Source organism: Dromiciops gliroides, chromosome 2, assembly GCF_019393635.1.
Source record: "Dromiciops gliroides isolate mDroGli1 chromosome 2, mDroGli1.pri, whole genome shotgun sequence".
NCBI lineage: Eukaryota > Metazoa > Chordata > Mammalia > Microbiotheria > Microbiotheriidae > Dromiciops > Dromiciops gliroides.
The window spans coordinates 593514868-593535284 of NC_057862.1; the positions used below are offsets into that span (position 1 = coordinate 593514868).

Genomic DNA, 20417 nt, shown 5'->3' on the forward strand with positions numbered 1-20417 from the left:
CTCAGATACTTAATATAGCTGTGTGACACTGGGCAAGTCACAACCCTTTTTGCCTCAGTTTCCTCATCTGTAAAATGAGCTGGAGAAGAAAATGGCAAACCACTCCAGTATCTTTGCCAAGAAAACCCCAAATGGGGTCATGAAGAGTCATACACAACTGAACAGCAGGTAGGAAACAAGTACATAAGCCACTTTGGCTGGAATGGATAGTTTGAAGAGGAGTAATATGAAATAAGATGGAAAGTAGAAGAGAGCTAGTTGGTGGAGTGCTAACTGTAGGTCAGTGGGGAATCATTGATAACTTCTGAGTTAAAGGAGGCGGTCAGATCTGTATTTTAGGGATGTAAGTTTGGCAGCTCTATAAAGGACTGAAAATGGGAAAGAATGCAGTCAGAAATGTTGCAGTAGCCCAAGTAAAAGGTGATTAAGACCCAAAATAAAGTAGGTCTAATTGAAGAAAACAATTATCAGAAGAAATTTAAGCATTTCTCTTTTAATCTTATTTACGTTATTAATTGGCTTAAATTCTTTTTTCATAATTAATGCAAAGATGGATGTGTCCAGACTATTTCTGAACCGTGCCAATTTCAAATTATAATTGTTCAAATTAGCAAGATTTTATCACACTGTTAAAATTTAACTATACTTTGATGGATACATGAATTTTCTACAAGTTCCTATTAAGATTAAAAAAAATGTTTGTTTTGATTGTTCAGAATTAGAGGTGAAATATCTTGAATTGTTTGGATTTAAATTCTGGAATTACTGTATCTTTCATGGAATGATTCATAATCCAAAGTCATTCTGTAAAAACAGATTTTTCATAAAAATGGAGATTTATATTTGATACAGTTATTGGAATGGAAATCTATTTTATTTGAAAAATGTTTCTTTAGTTTTAAAAGTTTTAAAAGCTTTTTTTGGGGGGGGCTGAGGCAGTTGGGGTTAAGTGACTTTCCCAGGGTCACACAGCTAGTAAATGTCAAGTGTCTGAGGCTGGATTTGAACTCAGGTTCTCTGGACTCCAGGGCCGGTGCCCTATCTACTGTGCCACCCAGCTGCCCCTAAAAGTGCTTTTAAAAAAAAATAAAATAAAATGAAAAAAAAATCCTCAATTATACACAGGTTACACAATCTTACAGGCGTTCTAGTCTTTTGTCATTAATTTTTCATTTAACTAGTGTTTCTGTATAAGGAGTATTTTGCTTAAATTGCTTTCAGATATTTGTTTAGGGAAAGTAAGTTTTGGGATATTTATTTACAAGATTAGTTAGTATATTATATTTTATAACGGAAATTTGTCCAGGCCATATGATTTTTGAATAGGACATTTTTGTTCTTGAATAGTATATTCTTTTGTTCTTGAATAGTATATTCTTTTGTTCTTGAATAGTATATTTTTATTCTGTTATTTGGTGAGGGCAACCCAAGGTTTTGTCTAGAGGTGATATGTTTAACTGATAAATTCTCTTTATAGGTAAAATACTTTAGTCAATATTAACAGCTCAGTGAAAACTAGTGTTTGATGTGGATTGACTAAATCCCAAGTCATTATTAGAAAGAAAAATGTACTCCTTTAACCACATCTGCTTTACATAATTAAAATAATAATAGTCTTCATCAGTTGAGCCTATTGAGAATTTAAGTTCCTCATTCAGCTGGGAAAAATAGCTGGTCTCATGAAGAAGAAATAGTTTATAATTAGGAAATATAAATATTCATTAGGGAGTCTGCATGATATGAGGTCACTAATATTAAAAACAAAAGCACAGTCCTTTAATATAGCTCAGTTGATACAGAAAAAAGTAGATTTTTCACATTTGTCATGTTAGCATCTCTTGTAACAAGCAAAATTTAAAGTACTAGTAGAATTAAGTTCCCCAGAAACCAAATCCTTATGTTATTACATAACAAATACTGTATGTTTTGGGCACTTTTATCAATGTAGTCTCTTTCACATTATTCACTTAATTTTTTATTCCTGCATTTTGCTAATATGTTGTAAAATACTGATTCGATTGTCCTTGTCTATACCAATTATTATGGTCTTCCACTTGAGCCCCATTTCTATTGTTAACAAATTACCCTTTCTCTTAGAATTCTCACATTTTTTCTCTCATTTTTCAGTGAGAAAGACCTGGCTTCCCCCAAATGAGAATTCCTGACTACTTTCCTTATTCTCCTAAAATACTAGACCAGTAGGAGGAATAGACATACTACTTGATGCTTGTTTTCACTTCCAAACTCTTCCTTTGTTAATCAAGTATTAAATGCCTGCTATGTGCTAGGAAAAAAATAGAAAGAATAAAAAAATTTCTGCCTGCTTATCAAACCCTAACCCCTCTGCTGACTTTCAGGCTCACATCTCCAACTACCTATTAAACATCATCAACTGTGTGTCCTTTAAGCATGTTAAACTCAACGTGTCTAAAACTAAACTCACCTTTCTTTCCATCCTTCTCTAAACTCTTGTCTTCATGCCTTTGGCCAGTCTGGCCCCTATATGTGTAATATACTTTCTCCTCACCTCGTAGTTTTCTTCAAGGTTGAAATAGAGTATCACTTTCTTAACCAGGTCTATTTTGACATACCCTGCTTCTTGCTTGGTAGTGTTTCCTATTTCTGAAATGATTTTGTACTTTTTTTTTTGTCTACATGTTGTTTTCCCTCAACAGAATATAAGGTCCTTGAGGGCAGAACAAAGTTTTAGTTTTGTTTTCTTATCTCAACTATTTAGCATATAATAGGAACTTATTAAATGTTTGTGGAACTCATGAATGAGTCAGTATTACCAAGTAACAAATTAAATGATCAGCATGATTTACTGTTGTGTAAAGTTTATTATCTTGTTACCAAATGGTGTCCAAAATTTATGGCATAACTACTGTGTAAATGTTGGTGGTTTGTTGAATCCCACAGTTAAAGGATATTTTTTGGATCACAGTCAATAGGAATATGTATTGTTTGAATATCTCCCAAATATGTAATAAAATGGCACATGCTGGGTAACTTACTAATATCTTCATCTCTAACATCTTAGCATGAATTGGTTTATCATATAATTTTTCCCTCTTAGGAGTAATGAACTCAACTGACAAACATTTTGCCCATTTCAGTATCACACAGAATTTAAACTAATCACTTATATAGAGATAAGAAGAAATGTGATTTGTTGAAGAGCTCGTTTTTAAGGGAATGTTGTTGTTTGCTCTTTTTTCTCAAAGAGGACGATGACATCAATGTGATGTCATGACTTGCAATGAATTGGATTTTGGATTTAAGTGAAGGAGGACCGTGCAAGGTCACCAATCTCATTCTTTCCTCCAAAGCCATCTGGGTAGAGTGGAAAGATACATATCAGGACAGCTAGAGATGGCCCCAGATGTTTGAGGCAATCAGGGTTAAATGACTTGCCCAGGGTCAAATGTCTGAGGTCAAATTTGAACTCAGGTCCTTCCAACTTCAGGGCCAGCTCTCTATCCACTGAGCCACCTACCTGCCCCCCATTTACTATGGGATGTACATAAGCTAATATTCCTGTGTATTGCATATACTGTATGCTGTGGTTGACATTATTGATTTTGCTGAATGGTGGTGTAAAAAAGGAAGGTTTTGTAGGATAGGGGAAGGAGAAATGTATTTGGAAATGAATGTGATGTAAAAAGCAAAAGGTACCAATAGAAAAAGATCATTTCTTCAAAGGGGATTTTTGCTAGTTTTCATTAACCTTAAAATCTAGTTTGGGCATTTTTTTTCAGGAAAAGAGAAAACAAACTACTATAAACACATGACCTTTCATTGAAGAAATTTAACCTTATAAATTTCAAATTATTAAATTATAACAAGCTTATAGAACTTTTCAACTTGTTCTTTATTATTTCATAACTACTGGTGACTTATTGACTAAAGTAAAGCTCAATTGTGTAATTTAAGAGTCAGTTATATATATGAATTTAAGACCCTGGTTATCTTTTTGTACAGGAGACTTTGCAGCAGTTGATCATGATGTCTTTGCCAAATGTCTTAACCATTGGCAAAAACCCCTTTTCTGGTAAGTGTTAAAATTAACTTAATGTTGTGATTTCTTAATTTGTCATTGTGAATTAACTGGTCAGGAATGAAAGCAGAGTAGATCAAAGTCATTATATTGAGGTCACATTGGATACAATAAATGTGCTTTCTAATATTCCCTGCCTCCCTTGCTCATCACCAAAAAAGATGGAGAACCAAAAAGGTTTCTTTCTCTTTGTTGTATTGACTACCTTATTCTATAAACAAAATCATTGTATTAATTTCTTATGGTTAGAAAAATAAAGCATTGAAAAATAAATATTCTTCCCAGTATAGTTTATCCCTTGTTGTTGTAAAAAAAATTAATATTAGCTATAACTAGCTAATCTAGTCTGGAAAAATTATATACCAGGACTTATGAAAAAATATAACTATATGAAAAATTTTAAGTTTAGAAAAATTATAATTGGGCCGTAAGTCCCATGTGGGTCGCCATTCAAATGTAAAAATATTTTAACTAATTGGGCCTAATTTGGGGGGGACTAATCTATCTGAGTGACTAATCTGGGGACTTTTGACTGGCTGGCTATCTGACTGCTATCAATTTAATATGGGCCATTTAAAAATTTCTCCACACTGCTCCCTAATTGATAAACAAAAGATTAAGAAGCCTCTTAACTAAATAATCAAAGCAGAGTTTATTTATGAGATAGAATTTAAAATTAAGAATACAGGGAAATAAAATGTACAACCTGACTGTGTTCTGGCACGTCTCTTTCCACCTGCTGCGCCTGGAACTTTTTTTAGCCTCCTCCATAACAACGGACCTTCTAGCGTTCTCCTAGTGCTCCAGCGTCCCCTTTCTCTTAATCTTCACTTTCTCCAACCTGTACCTTGTTCTGTGACCGCTTCTGTGCTCTCCGCAGCCTCCCTTGCTTTCTCCAACCTCCTGTACTGTCTCCTGTTCTGTCTGTCTGCTCCGTCAGTCCGCCCCCTCACTACTCTCTTACCTCTCTTTCTCCAATTTTGCTTTCTCCTTCCTGTACCATCTCCCCCTCTCTTTACATAGCCTCAGTCTCCTTAGCGTCCTTGTAGCCCCTTTCTGTCCATTACTCTCCAACCTCTTAACCTTCCAGCCTCTCCCTTGCTCCCTAGTCTCTGGAGTCCCCCCTAATCTTGTCAGCCCCCCTTTACATATGTTCCTTCTCACCCCTCAAATCTTGGGCTCTCTGCGCCCCCCCCCCCCCCCCCCCCCCCCCCCCCCGCCAAGCTAATCTGCCGCTGCCCTAGACGCTTGGAGCCTCCCGTGTGTATCACACCCAGGGCTTCAGGGGCCCGTGCCCCCTGCTGCGTGCCTGGAACCTCTGCATGGGGCTACGCCAGAGCCCGGCCTGGAGAGCCTGGGATCTCTGGGGTAGATTCTCTCAGGGCAGAGGGAGCTGGGGCTTTTCCCCCCAGTCGTCTGACCTGGCATCCTGTAAAACTCAGGGGGGCTTTTTGGCTCAGCTGAAGTGGAGGGGGAGGGGTACCAGCCCCTCCCACCCAGAGAAGAAAAACCTGAGGGCCTAAGGCTTTCTAATCTTAGCCCAAAGGTAGGGTCCCCAAATCAAAATAAATTTCCACATTGCGAAGATCCTAATGGCCTTACAGAGAACCAAATGTCCAATGTTATCGGACAGCCTCAGTCTTGGAGATATGAGAAACTTTAGCATAGGCAGTACTAGAGGGGGAAAAATTAAACCAGAGGGGCACAGTGGATAAAGCACCAGCCCTGGATTCAGGAGGACCTGAGTTCAAGTCCAGTCTCAGACACTTGACACTTGCTAGCTGTGTGACCCATGGCAAATCACTTAACCCTCATTGCCCTGCAAAAACAAAACAAAACAAAAATTAAACTAGAAAAATAGGAGAAATAAAATAAATCAAAAGACAACAGTGTAATGGCCTTCTAAAGAGTGGCTGAATTTGGGAGAACGAACACCAGAAAATTCCAAGTTTTGCTTGTAAGAAGTGAGCCTTAAATTTATATGGCTTTTCTTATGTGGCAAGCAATTCTTTATATTTATAGTTCATGGTAAATCTCCTAATATAAAGAATTGACTTTATGATCAAGGGAAACATGAAAAATATCAGAGCTACAGCAAAGATGGTGACAATTCCTGCAGTCACCAGTCATTTTCATAGGTCAAGTGTCATATGGAGTACATTAACTAAGAGGTTATTGTCCTCTTGAAAGTAACCTAACATAGAAATGGATTTCAGTACCATCTCCCAAACTACAATTCTGTGAAGACGGTTCTTAAACCTCTCTGGCCTTCAGGAAACCCTTTAATAATCACTAGTTACAGTCTGTTGTCAGAGGGGGTTCTCAGATAGATATAATAACAGGTTCTTGTATTAATAAAAATTAAATACTTCTCATAAAAAAAAAAGAAAGTAACCTGACCTACCAGCCTCCACTTCCCAGGGAAGGGATATCCTATCTTTGATCTGTTAAGAGGCTTCTTAAGTATTGCCCTCTTCTGTGTGTAATGAATAGAGACGTTCACAACTTCCCAACATTGTCACCCATTGGTTCTCATTTCCTCCCCCCACCCCTAACCATGTACACCCTTTGCCAGATTTGGTACTGTAGGCCAAGTGTCATCCTGGCTAGTATTCTACAGTTCATGAGTTCATAAACCTGCTACACATTTTAGCTCAGGCAACTCTGGGGGATTCGGCTTTAACTTAGTTCCCTCTTTCTGTCTGAAGTCATTTTTTTTCCAATATAGGAAATTGATTCTGCTGCTGGTTGGCCCCCACTCAAGGACCCAGGAGCTCCTGACATGTCATTCGTAGCCACAAAGGCTAAGAGTGTTAGCTCAGGGTTGCTCACCTCAGGGAAAGAGACACGATTAAGCAGCAAAAAGAAACAGAAACAGAACTACTCTGTACTATTATATGGGCTCTGCCTACTGTGTGCAAGAAGTAACCTTTTTTTTTGCCAAGGGAAGAGAAGGCACCTGAGACTTGAGCTCTGACCCTATAGGGAGCAAACCAGGAGTTGGGATTGGTAGGGTGTAATTGGCAGTAGATAACAGAGTGAAGCATTTGAAGGTAGAGGATAATATAGAGTTGAATTGGTTTACCGAGGGATTGATATTGAAAAAGGAGGAGAGTATAGCCTATGCATGGAAAAGAACTTGCAAGGTAGATATAGGGTTAGGAGTTAGAAGGCCAAGGGAAAGATGGAATGATAAAATATTATCAGATAATGGATATTTTTTAGAATTTCTCAGCATAGATGTAGAACATTTGTGAGGTGATTGCAAGATCAAGAGTATGACGAATTATATAGCTAAGGTGGGATAGAGGACTAAGTTCATAGGGACTAAATAGATTGAAGAATTGGTAAGTTGGGATATTTGAGGAAACGTTAAATATGTATGTTGAAGTACCGTTGTAATTGGGTAGGAATTGAGGTGGAGAAAAGGTGCTCAGCAAGGGACTAAACTCACTGAGGAAGGAGGAAGTATATAGAATTTCCTGGGGTGTAGGTAACAACCATTATGATCTATCTGCAGGGGTGATGCAATTGGGTAGAGAAAACTTAAAAGGAGAAATTTCTGAGTGATGTTGTTAAAGGGAAAATCTAGAAGTGGCAGTAGAGACTAAGGATTATTACCTTCATTTAACCAGTGTGATAGAAAAGTGTGACCAGAAGTAGAAAGGATGCCGAAGGAAGCCTAGTAACAGTGAAAGACCCAAGATAGAAAATGAGAAAGGAATAGATTTAAGAGAAAAGAAATTTGTTAATTATGGAGCAGGAGTTCTGGAAGGCACACTGGAAGGAGAGGGTAGATCTAGAGAAGAAAGTTGAGGGAGTATGGTTAAAGTAGATGAGAATGAGGGAGAAGATAGCTGGGGTAGGAGAACAGCATTCATTGGCAGTTGGGGGTTCAGTAACACTGGAATGGGGAAGAGCATAATGACAGAGTATATTAACCACTGAGGAGGCAGACAATATCAGTGGGTAGAAACAGTTTGGTTTAGAAAGATAGGCAGTTAGACTCTTCAAAGTTTTTATATCCCCAGTGCTTTATAATAACAGGCACTTAATAAATGTTTAAAATAACATCTATATACATTTTCAAGTAACATTGCATTGATGTAGTATTCTGTGTGTAGAATATATATTCACATTTATTATACTGTTACCGCATGTTTTCTTGAAGCTAAATAGAGATCAAATTGACAAAAAAAAAAAAAGATAGGGGACAGTACTAAGACAACATTATACATCGTCAAATGCAGTCATTTTGCCTGTTTTTCTTTGTTTAATCTGGTGAGGCCAAGGAGTTGAAATAAATTTGATTTAAACACACAAGACATTGATAAGCTTATTTTTTAAATGATGACTTCTTGAATTAACTTACATTGAGTTGAGCCATGGAAGAAGCTCTGTGTATATGTGTGTGTGTTTGGGGGGGGGGTTGGAGTTTGTTTGTTTGGCAGGGCAGTGAGGGTTAAGTTATTTGTCCAGGGTTACAAAGCTAGTAAGTGTCAGGTGTCTGAGGCCGGATTTGAACTTAGGTACTCCTGAATCCGGGGCCAGTGCGCCACCTAGCTGCCCCTAGAGCTAAAATTTTAATTTTAGTTACATCATGAAGAATGTATTCCAGGGCTGTAGGACAACTTATGAAAAGGCTCAGAGATGGGAGATGCCATATGAAGATCTGGGAACGGTTAGTAAGCCAGTTCTGCTAGAATGTAGAGTACGTGAACTAGGGCAATATGAAATGTCCTAAAGTCACATAGGAATCTTTTGTTTGGGGGCGGTGGCGGGGGTGGGGGAGGGGGGGGAAGGGAGTAGTGTTTAAATATCAACTGGAGGAAGTAGTATTCATCTTAGAGGCAGCCCTTGAGATTTTTTCAGTAAGGGAGTGATATAGTGAGTTCTTTGTTGAATGGATATTAATTAGGCAGTTTTGTGGAGTATTGGAAAAGATGGGGAAGAGGAAAGACTTGAGGAAGGTAGACCACTTAAGAAGCTATTACAGCAGTCCAGCTTTGAGGGCTTGAATTCGGGATAATGACTTTGTGATTGGAGAGAAGGGATGCATGTGAAAATTGTTGAGGTAGAATGGACAAGTATGTTAACCCCTTTTTTGTAAACTACAGTATCTTACACTCATTTCCAGGGTCAAATATAAAATCTTCTGTTTGATGTACAGAGCCCTTCACAATCTTCCCTCCCCTCCTTTCTAGTCTTCTTATATTTTATTCACTACTACAAACTGTATTTTTCATTCCAGTGACACTGACTTGGTGCATTTTCACTATTTCTCTTTTCTCCTTTTCTTGGATTCCTTCAAGTGCCTAGAATTCTCTACTCTCCATATCACTGCTTCCTGGATTACTTCAGGTCCCAGCTAAAATGTTACCTTCTGCAGGAAGTCTTTCCTAATCCCACTTAATGCTAATGTGTTCCCTCTATTGATTACTTCCACCATATACTGTATATCAATTGTTTGGACATGGTTTTTTATCTTCCTCTTTGGACAGTGAGCTCTTTGTGAGCAGGGACTTTATTTTGCCTTTTATTGTATCCCCAGCACTTAGGAGAGTGCCTGGTACATGGTAGGTTCTTAATAAATGCCTATCAACTGTTTGACTAATTAGAATTTCCACTGTTTAATATTTTATGGAGTTTGGGGGCAGCTAGATGGCGCAGTGGATAGAGCAATGGCCCTGGATTCAGGAGGACCTGAGTTCAAATCCAGCCTCAGACACTTGACACTAGCTATGTGACCCTGGGCAAGTCACTTAACCCCCATTGCCCCGCAAAAAAAAAATATATATATATATTTTATGGAGTTTGTGAGAAGGGGGAAAAGATAAAAATGAGTCTGAGTTTGTGAATCTTGGTGACTGGAATGACAATGGTGCCCTCAAAAGAAAGAGGAAGTTTGGAGGAGTGATGTGTTTGCAAATGGACTGATTTTTGCATATAGTATAAGGTATAAAAATTAGAATGAAAGTAAACATAGTCTAAACTTAAAAAGTACTTTGAGCTTTGAAATGGAACATGAATGGAAAAAGAGCTTCATTATTTGGAATTAAAGTGCTATTCTGTAATTAATTTATCCTTGTATTCTGACTTTAATCTTTAAAATAAAGAAGAAAGATATGGAAGATTAGAGAGGAAAGCCAGTCTGTTGGAGAAGGCAGGATGGAATGCAAAAGATGGGATAGAAATCAAGAGTACATGTGAAGGGATTTGTGTTTGGCAAGGAGAAGGGCCACTTCTTCTCCCCCCCCCCTCTTGTTATGAGAGAGGTGAAGGAGGAGATAATGGGAGAAGACAACTGATTAATTCTTTAAAGGCTCTACTCAGGTTCCATCTCTCCATGAAAGCTTCTCTGACTAACATTCTCCCCACTAAAGTCATCTTTTCCTTCTTAAATTTTTCTGTAGTATTTTATTTAAATTTCTTATTTGCTTTTCTCACACTCTAACTTTTGTCATACTTAAGTTATCCTACTAATAGAATGTAGGTTTCTTGAGGGTAGGGTTATTTATTTTTTTTTATCCTCACATGGCCATTGGGTTTTTGTTTTTGGTTTTTTTGGGGTTTTTTTGCAGGGCAGTGGGGGTTAAGTGACTTGCCCAGGGTCACACAGCTAGTAAGCACATGGCCATTGTTTTAACACAATACTGTACATATAATATGTATTTAATAAATGTTTGTTGAATTTAATTGAATCATTATTGATATGTCTGCATCTTTCTTTAGCCCATAATGTTGAGGCAAAAAAGATATTTAAATGGTTTTAAGTTGCTGTGCTTTGCTGTTATATTCAGCATACATACTGTCTCTTCCATCTGTTATTATTACCCTCTCACTTCTCACTATTTTCTGCTATGATCTACAATTTAAACACAGATGCTTGGTGATTGCCCGAGGTTGATGATTCCTAGCTTAGAAAGTAAAATGCTAGTGAGGGACTAATGAGAGCTGTGAGATTTTTTTTCTTTTTCTATATTCATGGTTCCATTCTGGATGAAGCTTCTGGAAATCTGACTCCACTTCCACTGACCTCTGTTCTCATAAATGAGGTGTTATTGTTATTATAATCTGTGTTAAATTAATAAGCATTACTTAACTGTATAGCACTATTGGAAGAGGCACAATATTTTTAAAATTTATTTAACATTCATCTTGAAAATTTTGAGTTCCAGATTCCCTCTCTTTCTCCAGTTCTTTCCCTACCCATTGAAAAGGCAAACAATATCATATCCATTATTCACGTAATGTCATGCAAAACATAATTTCATATTAGCCATGCTGAAAAAAAAGGCAAGAAAAGTAAAGAAAATGAAAAACAAGATGATAAAATTTACTCTCATAATTTATCAAGTTGTTTCTCTGGAAGTGGATAGCATTTTTCATCATGAATCCTTTGAAATTGTCTTGGATCATTGTGTTGATCATAGTAGCTAAGTCTTTCATTGTTGATTCTTGCTACAATATTGTTGTTATTGTATACAATGTTCTCCTGGTTCTGCTCACTTTACTTTACTTCAATTCATGTAAGTCTTCCCAGGTTTTTCTGAAATCATTCCCCTTGTCATTTCTTAGAGCACAATAGTATCACATCACAATCATACTACAACTTGTTTAGCTATTTCTCAAATTAGGGGCATTCCCTCAATTTTCAGTTCTTTGCCACCACAAAAAGAGTTGATATACATATTTTTGAACACATAGGTCCTTCCACCTTTTCTTTGATCTCTTTGGCTACAGACTTAGTAGTGGTATTGCTGAGTCAAAGGCATGCAGAGTTTTTTTTTTTTTTTTTTTAGCCAGTTGGGCATAGCTCCAAATTACTCCCCAGAATAGTTGGATAGTTCACAATTCCTTCGAGTGAGTTCACTATAAATGAGTGAGTTGGAATAAATGACCTCTTAGATTTCTTTCATCTAGAAATCCTAGGATTCCCATAGCATTTCTTTGCCTTAGATTGTCCTTTAATGCCTTTATTAAAGTGCACAAAATATTTTTTTAAAGCAAAAATGTTGTTGCAAGATACAGAGGAAAGGCAATAGAAAGCTTAGAAATTTCCCTCAGGATAGGAATTATAATCTGGAAATTATTTAGAAGTAAATCCAATTTAAAAAGTATGAAAATGCTTTAATGTATCTCATAACATTTTTTTTTTAATTTTAGAACAAGGTACGGAAGAAATTAAAAAGCTACTGTTACTTTTACTTGGTTGTGCTGTTCAGGTGAGTTGAACATATTTTTTAATGTTTTCATTTTGGTAAATAAGTTTTTAAAAATTTATGGTGATTTTTCAATCTCTAAATGATGTAAGATTGAACCGTTTGTTTTTTAGACATATATTTTTTAAAGTAAAATTACATGTACATCAAATGCTTTTTTTAAAAAGCTCTCTCTTTTAACTTTTGTGTCATTCTGCTCATGTAGATCACAACTTCATTCATACTATGAGGAAGTATCATAGTTTAGTGAAGAAAGCACTGGATTTAATAGTCAGGAAGACCCACATTCACATCTGACTTAAGATGCTTATTAGTTGTGTGATTTTGCGCAAGTCACTTACCTTTAGATTCTTTATCTGCAAAATGAGTATAAGATGACCTGCTTCGCAAGGCTTGTCAAATGAGATGACATACATGAAGTGCTTTGTAAACTTCTGTATAAATCTCAGCTATTATCATCACTATATTCATTGTCATAATTTAGTGTACAGCTTGATGAGTTGTTATTGCTAACATTCTGGTGACAAATTTAGCTAATCTTACTGTCAGATAGCAAATATACAGGCTGATTTGTTAGGGCTTGCCAAGGCATAGCTTTTGAGAATTTAGGATCATGTCCCTATCTCAGTTAGTATGTACTTTGGTGAAGGGAAGAGAATAAGCATTTATATAATGTCTACTATATACGCTGTGCTAAGTGTTTTACAAATATCTCATTTGAACAACCCAGTGAGTTGATTGTTTATATTAGTCTGAAGTTCCTGTACCAGTTGAAATTTCGTCAGAAAACTGAAGTGAAAACTCTTAACAATTTAAATGATAGTCTAGATGGCTTTTTGCCATTATTGATGCCATGTTTACATAGATATGTGTGTGTATGTGTGTGTATGTATATGTATATGTAAATATGGATACTATTTTATGTATGGTAATTCTTATAGAGCCAGTAACACCTATGTTTTTTTAAAATTAAGGGGTTTTTTCAATTAAAAAACATTCTCCCCCCCCCACACTTCCTCCTCAGTTAAACAGTTCCCCAGGGGAACAACTTTGCATCACTTTATACAGTTCCTTTTGTATGAGTTCTTCTTAGGTTTATCTGAATCCATCTCTTTTGTAAATTTTTTTTGTCCTACAGTAATACTCCATTTCATTCATCTATCATAATTTATTTAATTGATGGATGTACTCTCTGTTTCCAGTTCTTTTCTACAGTAAAAAAATACTGCTATACATTTTCCTCCCCACATGTATCCTTTTCTTCTTTCTTCAGTCTCTCTAAGGTATAGGCATAGTAGTAGTATCAATGGGTCAAAGCATATGCATGGGTGAATGACTTTAGATATAACTCCAAATTCCTTTACAGAAAAGGTATATCACAGCTCTACCAACAGTGCAACATGTTCCTGTTTTTCTTCATCCCTTTGATTTCCCTTTTTGTCATATTCATTGATTTTATAGTTTGAAGTATAACTTTAGACTTTCCTACATGTACATTTGTCTAAGTAGTTTTTCTTCTAGGTGGTAGCCTAGACTTCTTCCTTTAATAACTTCTTGTTCAAATCATTTGATTTTATCTATTGGAGAAGGCTATTACTATGAACTCTTTTAATTCAGTTCTTTATATATTATGGATACCAGAAAAATTTGCTGGAAAAATTTCTTCCACATTGTTTGCTTCCTTTCTAATTTAACTGCATTGCTTTGGTTTGTGCAAAGCAACAATTCAGTATATTCAGTACTGCCTATCTTATCTTCTGTGGTCCTTTCTATTCATTGTTTAGATGTAAACTCTGTCCATAGGTTTGAAAAGTATTTTCTTCCTTGCTTCTTTGACTTTTTTCATAATGTGATTTAAAAAAAATATTTTGGTCATGTATTCATATGAAATTTATTGTAGGATATATTTCTAAAATCTTTGTTTAAGCCTAATTCCTTTCAGACAGTTGCTTTTCTGTTTTCCTATCATTTTTGTTAGTAAGTCTTTACCCATATAGTTGGGATCTTTGAATATGTTGAACACTGTATTATTATATTGGTTTGCTTATATATCTTGTATAATCTGTTCCACTGGTAGACTTTTCTCTTTTTTGCATAGTAACAAATAGTTTTGATTGTTACTACTTTGTGGTATTTCTTGTGATCTGATACTGCTGAACTCCCTTCTTTCTTACTTTTTTCAGTATTTCCCTTGAGAATCTTACATTTTCTTATAAAAGATGGAACAATTAGTAATAGAGCAAACCCATCTAATTCAGCCTACTAAATTCCTAAAGAAAGAATTTCTGCTTTTGCAAAGTTGCTGTAACTGATAAACCAGGTTTTTTTTAGGTTGATCTTGCTATATTTGGGAAGCCATTAAAGTACCTGGATTGGTATTGTTTTCATACTCTTAGAGTGTTATAGATGTGTACATGATGTGTAAATTGCTTGGGACAAGATATTATGTTGATATGGTTTCATTTTGTGACAGCAGTGGTTTTAGCCTGTGTTCTTTGCTGATATCACACTGACTCAAAACACTTTACTTTGAAACAGAATGGACCTCTGCCAGCTGAGTGCTGGATTTTGTGCCTTGTACATGTTCTTCATTTTTCTTTTTTTCTATTTTTAATTCTGTGGTTTTAAGGATGATGTTTCCAAGGAAATGTATAAAAGTTGTACCTCTTAGCATACTTCCATAACTATTAGAGATATTCCATTTATTATTGGTATGGGAAAGTTAAATGCTTCAAGTCAATCATTCAATTCCACAGTAAAACAGGATTAGTCATATGGAAGTATAATGGAATATGTGGTTGAAAATGGAAAAAAAAAACTATCAAGAACTGATAAACAATTACTACAAAACAGCCTAATTAGTCCTCAGAAAAAACAAAGTCCTCCAGAAGTGCATGACAGCTAGAAAAGTTATTTTTATATCTATTTCTCCTGCAGTATATTCTAGGCTTATTGTTACTGGAAGGATATCAACAAGACTGATTTTTTTTTTAAACTACTAAAAAGAAAAATGTTATGAAGAAAAAATACTGTTCATGGTCAAGATAGTATAAAGACTAAAGTGCTGAAAATTAGAAAAATGAAATTTTTACTTCACTTTCACTTAAGCTATTCCCAGACCATTTTCAGGAAAAGTCTTTCTTTACATCTTCAGATTGTAAAATTTAAATGCTGAAACATGTTTGGGAACTTCTTCATTCCAGTGGGCCTGAAAGTCTTATCCCATTTAAGGAAAGGATGAACTCTTGATAAATATATTGTTTTACCAAGAAGCAGAATTTTAGAAATAGCCAAATTGAGATGGAATACTGCAACATAATCTTGTATTATGCAATACAAAAATTAAGAAGCCTATTGAAAAATGAAGATCAGCATGCTTCAGTGGCCTGGGAACTTGCCTAATTTAAGTATAGCTTTCTGGTGGAAAGCTATACTTTAAAAAAATGGACTGTTCGGGGGCAGCTAGGTGGCACAGCGGATAGAGCACCGGCCCTGGAGTCAGGAGTACCTGGATTCAAATCCGGCCTCAGACACTTAACACTTACTAGCTGTGTGACCCTGGGCAAGTCACTTAACCCCAATTGCCTCACTAAAAAAAAAAAATGGACTGTTCATCAGATCTATTTAACATTTGTGTTGTTTAAAATCTACAGGTGGGTTCTAATCTGCCCCCCCCCCCCAGTTTGCAGGGGAAGCTGGCTAAAATCACTGATAAATTCAGCAGGAGTTTAGGCTTTTAAGGATTTATTAAAAGATGTATTATAAGATAATGAAAAGAGAGAAAGATTGAGAACAGATTCCATATAGCATGGAAATCCTAGCTTTCCTAGCAGCCCACATGAAGTTCTGCCGCCAAGCTGATGGTCTCAAACCAAAAGAGCAAGAATCAGTCAGTCAGCCTCAGCTTCCTACTTCCTGTCTTCTCCCCGAAATGGGAGGTTCTTCAAGTTGATTGGTTGAGAGTGGTCTCCTGTTGATGTCACAGTCCACAGCCTCTGAGAACATACTCTACTCAGGGTTGGCCATGTGTGGTCTCAATTTAATCAACCTTAACTAGGTTCAACTTCTGAGAACAACACCCTCCTCAGGGCTGGCAGGTGTGGTCCAAATTTAATCATCCTTAAGTAGATTTTCAGTCTCTCAGTCTTACCCAATTCAATCTATTCCAAATCAGTCTTCAGGTGGGGCTCCTGGGAGTCTGCCAAGTCCCATTATTTTATCACATATGTCAAGTTGTAATAAAAGTGTGATTTCACAGTATGAATTATGCAGTATGTGTCAGTCTTGTGAACTCAGTGCCAAATTCTGTCAAACAAGAAAAGGACATATTGCAAAGCAAAGGTTTTCTTAAGATATAAAAAGTTGTAAGGTTTATTGTTTGTCAGTTTGTTTTTCTTTGTATCAGGTAATTTACATATCACTGACAGGCTCTTACAGGTTATCTTTTTTTGTTGTTGCTGGTCATTCCTTTCAATCCTGTCTGACTCTTTGTGACTCCATTTGGGGTTTTCTTGGCAAAGATACTGGAGTGGTTTGCCATTTCCTTCTTTATCTCATTTTACAGATAAGGAAACTGAAGCAGGATTAAGGGACAGATTTGAACTCAGATCTTCCTGACTCCAGACTGTATCCATTTTACCACTTAGCTGCTCAAGAGATTATCTGGTTCTGTTAATAAACAAATGACTGAAAAGACATTTATTAAGTGCTTACTATGTGCCAGCCACTATGCTAATAAGCACAGGGGTGCAAATAAAAAAGCAGGATTCTGTGCCTGCCCATAAGGAGTTTACATTTCAGTAAGGAGAGATAATATATGACAGATTGGTGTCCAGACAACGATGTTTTGTTCTGGAAGGCAACTGGAATGGTTAATGGAATATAGGGCAGTGAACTGACAAACTCTTTTCTGGAACCAATGATAGTGTGATTAAATTCCCCAATTCGAGAGGCAGAAAGAGAATAGAAGGAGGGAACATTCGCAAGTGCAGAATGGAAAATGGCTGGGATGAAAAAGCATAGTTTCATCTGAGACCAGCTTGATAAAAGAGGCTCTCACCAATCAGGAAGACCAAGGTCCCTCTCATGTAATTGTGGCCTCTCTACCCCCAGGCTACTCCTCCAAATTTGAAGTCAGATGAGAAGGTTGAGTCCTCAGAAACACAAATGCTACTCTCTGGTTCTGTGAGTAACCTTGAAGAAATGAACTATCATAGTAGCTTGTAGGTCCTCACTCTTAAACTTTACTTTAATAATCAGTCAGTGGTCTCAGTTCTCTTAGCAAAGGCACTTAGTCAAATACATGGCAAGAATAAGAGTTAAAAACATTTCCCCTGAAATCCTTGGGCCCTCTCTCCATCAAATATTCTCAGCGTCCAAGGTATGGAATAGTGGACACAAAGTATGAGGGTAGTGAGCCACATGTGTATATGTAGTTGGTCCTTTCTATTTCTGGAGAGTTCTTAAAAATTCATTGCAAGGTATGGCATTGGTGATGGATGGATCACCTTAACACCTGCCAGGTGTTAAGGGCTAAAATTCTAGCTAGTCTGTCTAAAATATCTAATGAGTGGTCGCCAATAAATTATAAGCTTTAGCAAGAGTTAGACTTTTAAGCATGTATTAAGGAGAATAAGAATTTGGTAAAGAGAGAGAGAAAGGCCTACATTCATCTATCTATTAAAGGGAGAACGCACTTCTAGCTCTGCTCTCCGCCAGAGTCCCTAGGAAAAAGCCCCCAGTCAGAGCACCAGGCTCCCCCCTTCTTCCTCCCACAAGCAAACGTCACTTCCTGATGCCAAAGAAAAGACTCCTGGTCTTGCCCTCAAAGACCTTAACTTCATGGCGCAGCTTTTCTACAGTAAGTCTCCAGCAGGTGGCGTCATTGCAATCATTACACAGGCCAGGATGGATCCATGAAAGGCATGACATCTCTGCAAGATGAGTTTATATGCTAGACTTCCTGGCCTCATTTTGATGGGCAGCCATAGTCTCTACTACTTCCAGCCTCTGGTTTGGATAACACTTACTGTACTTTTATTTCTGAGTGCTACTAGCCTCTTTCAGAAAGGGGAGAGACTCTTACCCTGGGTTGTCATATCTACATTCCTGCCTTAGGTTCTTAATTCTGAGGTTTGTTACCTCTCAGGCAGGAAGTAGGAGAGTTATATAGCCTGTCCTTTTTGTTGTTTTGCCCTTTTCATGTGCAGTTGAGTTACTCAGAGGACCTCATCTGATAGTGATGTGGAATGCCTCAGATACTTATGTCTCATTGTTTTTGTCTTGGCCTTTAGATTCTACAACTTAGCTACAGTATAAAAGGGGCACATCATAGATAAGGATAAAGAACCAAGTCCCAGCAAGCTTAAGTAATTTGATTTAGGCCCCATGGTTAGTAACCAAGCTTCCTTTTCACTGACGTACCATGATTCTAAATCCATTATTCTTTCCAGGATTAAATGCCCTGTAATTCATTGCATATACATATATACCCTTGTGTAAATTCTTAATATTCACCCTCAGAGAGACTAAGCATAAGCAAAGAAGAAAGAGAATTATCACATTGTGCAGAAGAAAGGATGGTTTACTTAGAGAATCCTAAAGAATCAATTAAAAAATTAACTGAAACAATTAACAACTTTAGCAAAGCTGCAGGATACAAATTAAACTGACAAATGATCCGTATTTCTGTATATTGCACAAAAAATCTGTCAGGAAGAGAAATTCCATTTATAAATAACTACATATAGTATAAAATATTTGGGAGTCTACCCACCAAGACACATATAGGAACTGTGTCAGTCTATCTTTAAACATTTATTAAGCTCCTACTATGTGCCAGGCATTGTGCTGAGCAATAGGGATACAAAAAAAGGTAAAAGCAGTCTTTGCTTTCAAGGAATCCACAGTATAATGAAGGAGAATACATGCAAACAACAGAGTACTGACAAGTAATAGACAGGACAAATTGAAATAATCAAGAAGGAAGGCACTACAGTTGAAAGGGATTAGGGAGAGCTTCGTGGAGAAGCTAGGATTTTAGCTGGAACTGAAGAGAAATCAGGGACGTCAGGAGCTAGGGATGAGGAAAGGGAATATTCCATGCATGGGAGACATCCAGTGAAAATGTCAAGAGTTGGAAGATGGAATTTTGACAGGGAGGCCAGCCAGTGTCATTAGATCACAGGTGGCAGGAAATAGAGATTGAGGAAAAAGTAAAAAAAATAAGAATACTGGAAAGGTAGGAGATGAAGTTGAGGCTATTAAAGACCTTGAACTCCAAACAGGATTTTTATAGAGGATTTTATATTTGATCCTGGAGATGATAGGGAGCCACTAGAGTTTTGAGCAGAGGGGTGATATGGCCAGATCTGTGTTTAAGGAAGATCACTTTGACAGGAATGGAGGATGAACTAGACTGTGGAGAGGCTTGTGTTAAGGGACACCAACCAGCAAGCTATTATAGTTTTATAGGCTGTTATCATGTTACAGGACTATAATAGTCTAGGTATGAGATGATGAGAGCCTGCACTAGAATGATGGCAGTGTCAGAAGAGAGAATAGGGATTGGTGATGAGAGAGTGTGAGGAATTGGGAATGACATCAAGGTTTCAAGCCTGAATTTGGGTGGATAGTGGCATAATTACAAAACACTCTTTATACAAAAACAGATTTAAATAATTGGAGACATATTAATTACACTTTGATATGCTAAGCTAATTTAATAAAAATAACAATTATTCCTAACCAAATTTCCTTATTCAGTGCCGTACCAATCAAACTACCAAAGAATTACTTTATGGAACTAAAATAACAGTTCATGTGGAGGAACAAAAGGTCAAGAATAACAAAGAAATTAATGGGGGGAAAATGGGAAGGAAGAGGGCATAGCACCAGATCTCAAAGTACAAAGCCTTAATCTTCAAAACAATTTGTTACTGGTTAAAAAAAACCCAGAGCATTTGTTCAGTAAAACAGATAAGTACAAAATATATAAAAGCAAACAAGCAAAGTAACCTAGTGCTTGATAAAAACAAACAAACAAAAAATGTCAGCTATTCGAGTAAGAACTAACTACTCAACAAAAACTTTTGGGAAAATTGGAAAGCAGTCTGGCAGAAAGTTGGTATTAACCAACT

General features: G+C 36.8%; 1 protein-coding gene across 15 annotated transcripts in view; it reads left to right on the top strand.

The window, feature by feature from the left end:
• Positions 1-20417, top strand: part of CCDC88A (coiled-coil domain containing 88A) — a 155218-nt gene that overhangs the window by 38543 nt on the left and 96258 nt on the right. For all 15 annotated transcript variants that reach the window (XM_043982300.1, XM_043982301.1, XM_043982302.1 and 12 more), the window contains exons 4-5: positions 3982-4051; positions 12224-12282. In XM_043982300.1, coding sequence (XP_043838235.1) covers positions 3982-4051; positions 12224-12282 — 129 coding nt within the window. The remainder of the gene's footprint in view (positions 1-3981; positions 4052-12223; positions 12283-20417) is intronic.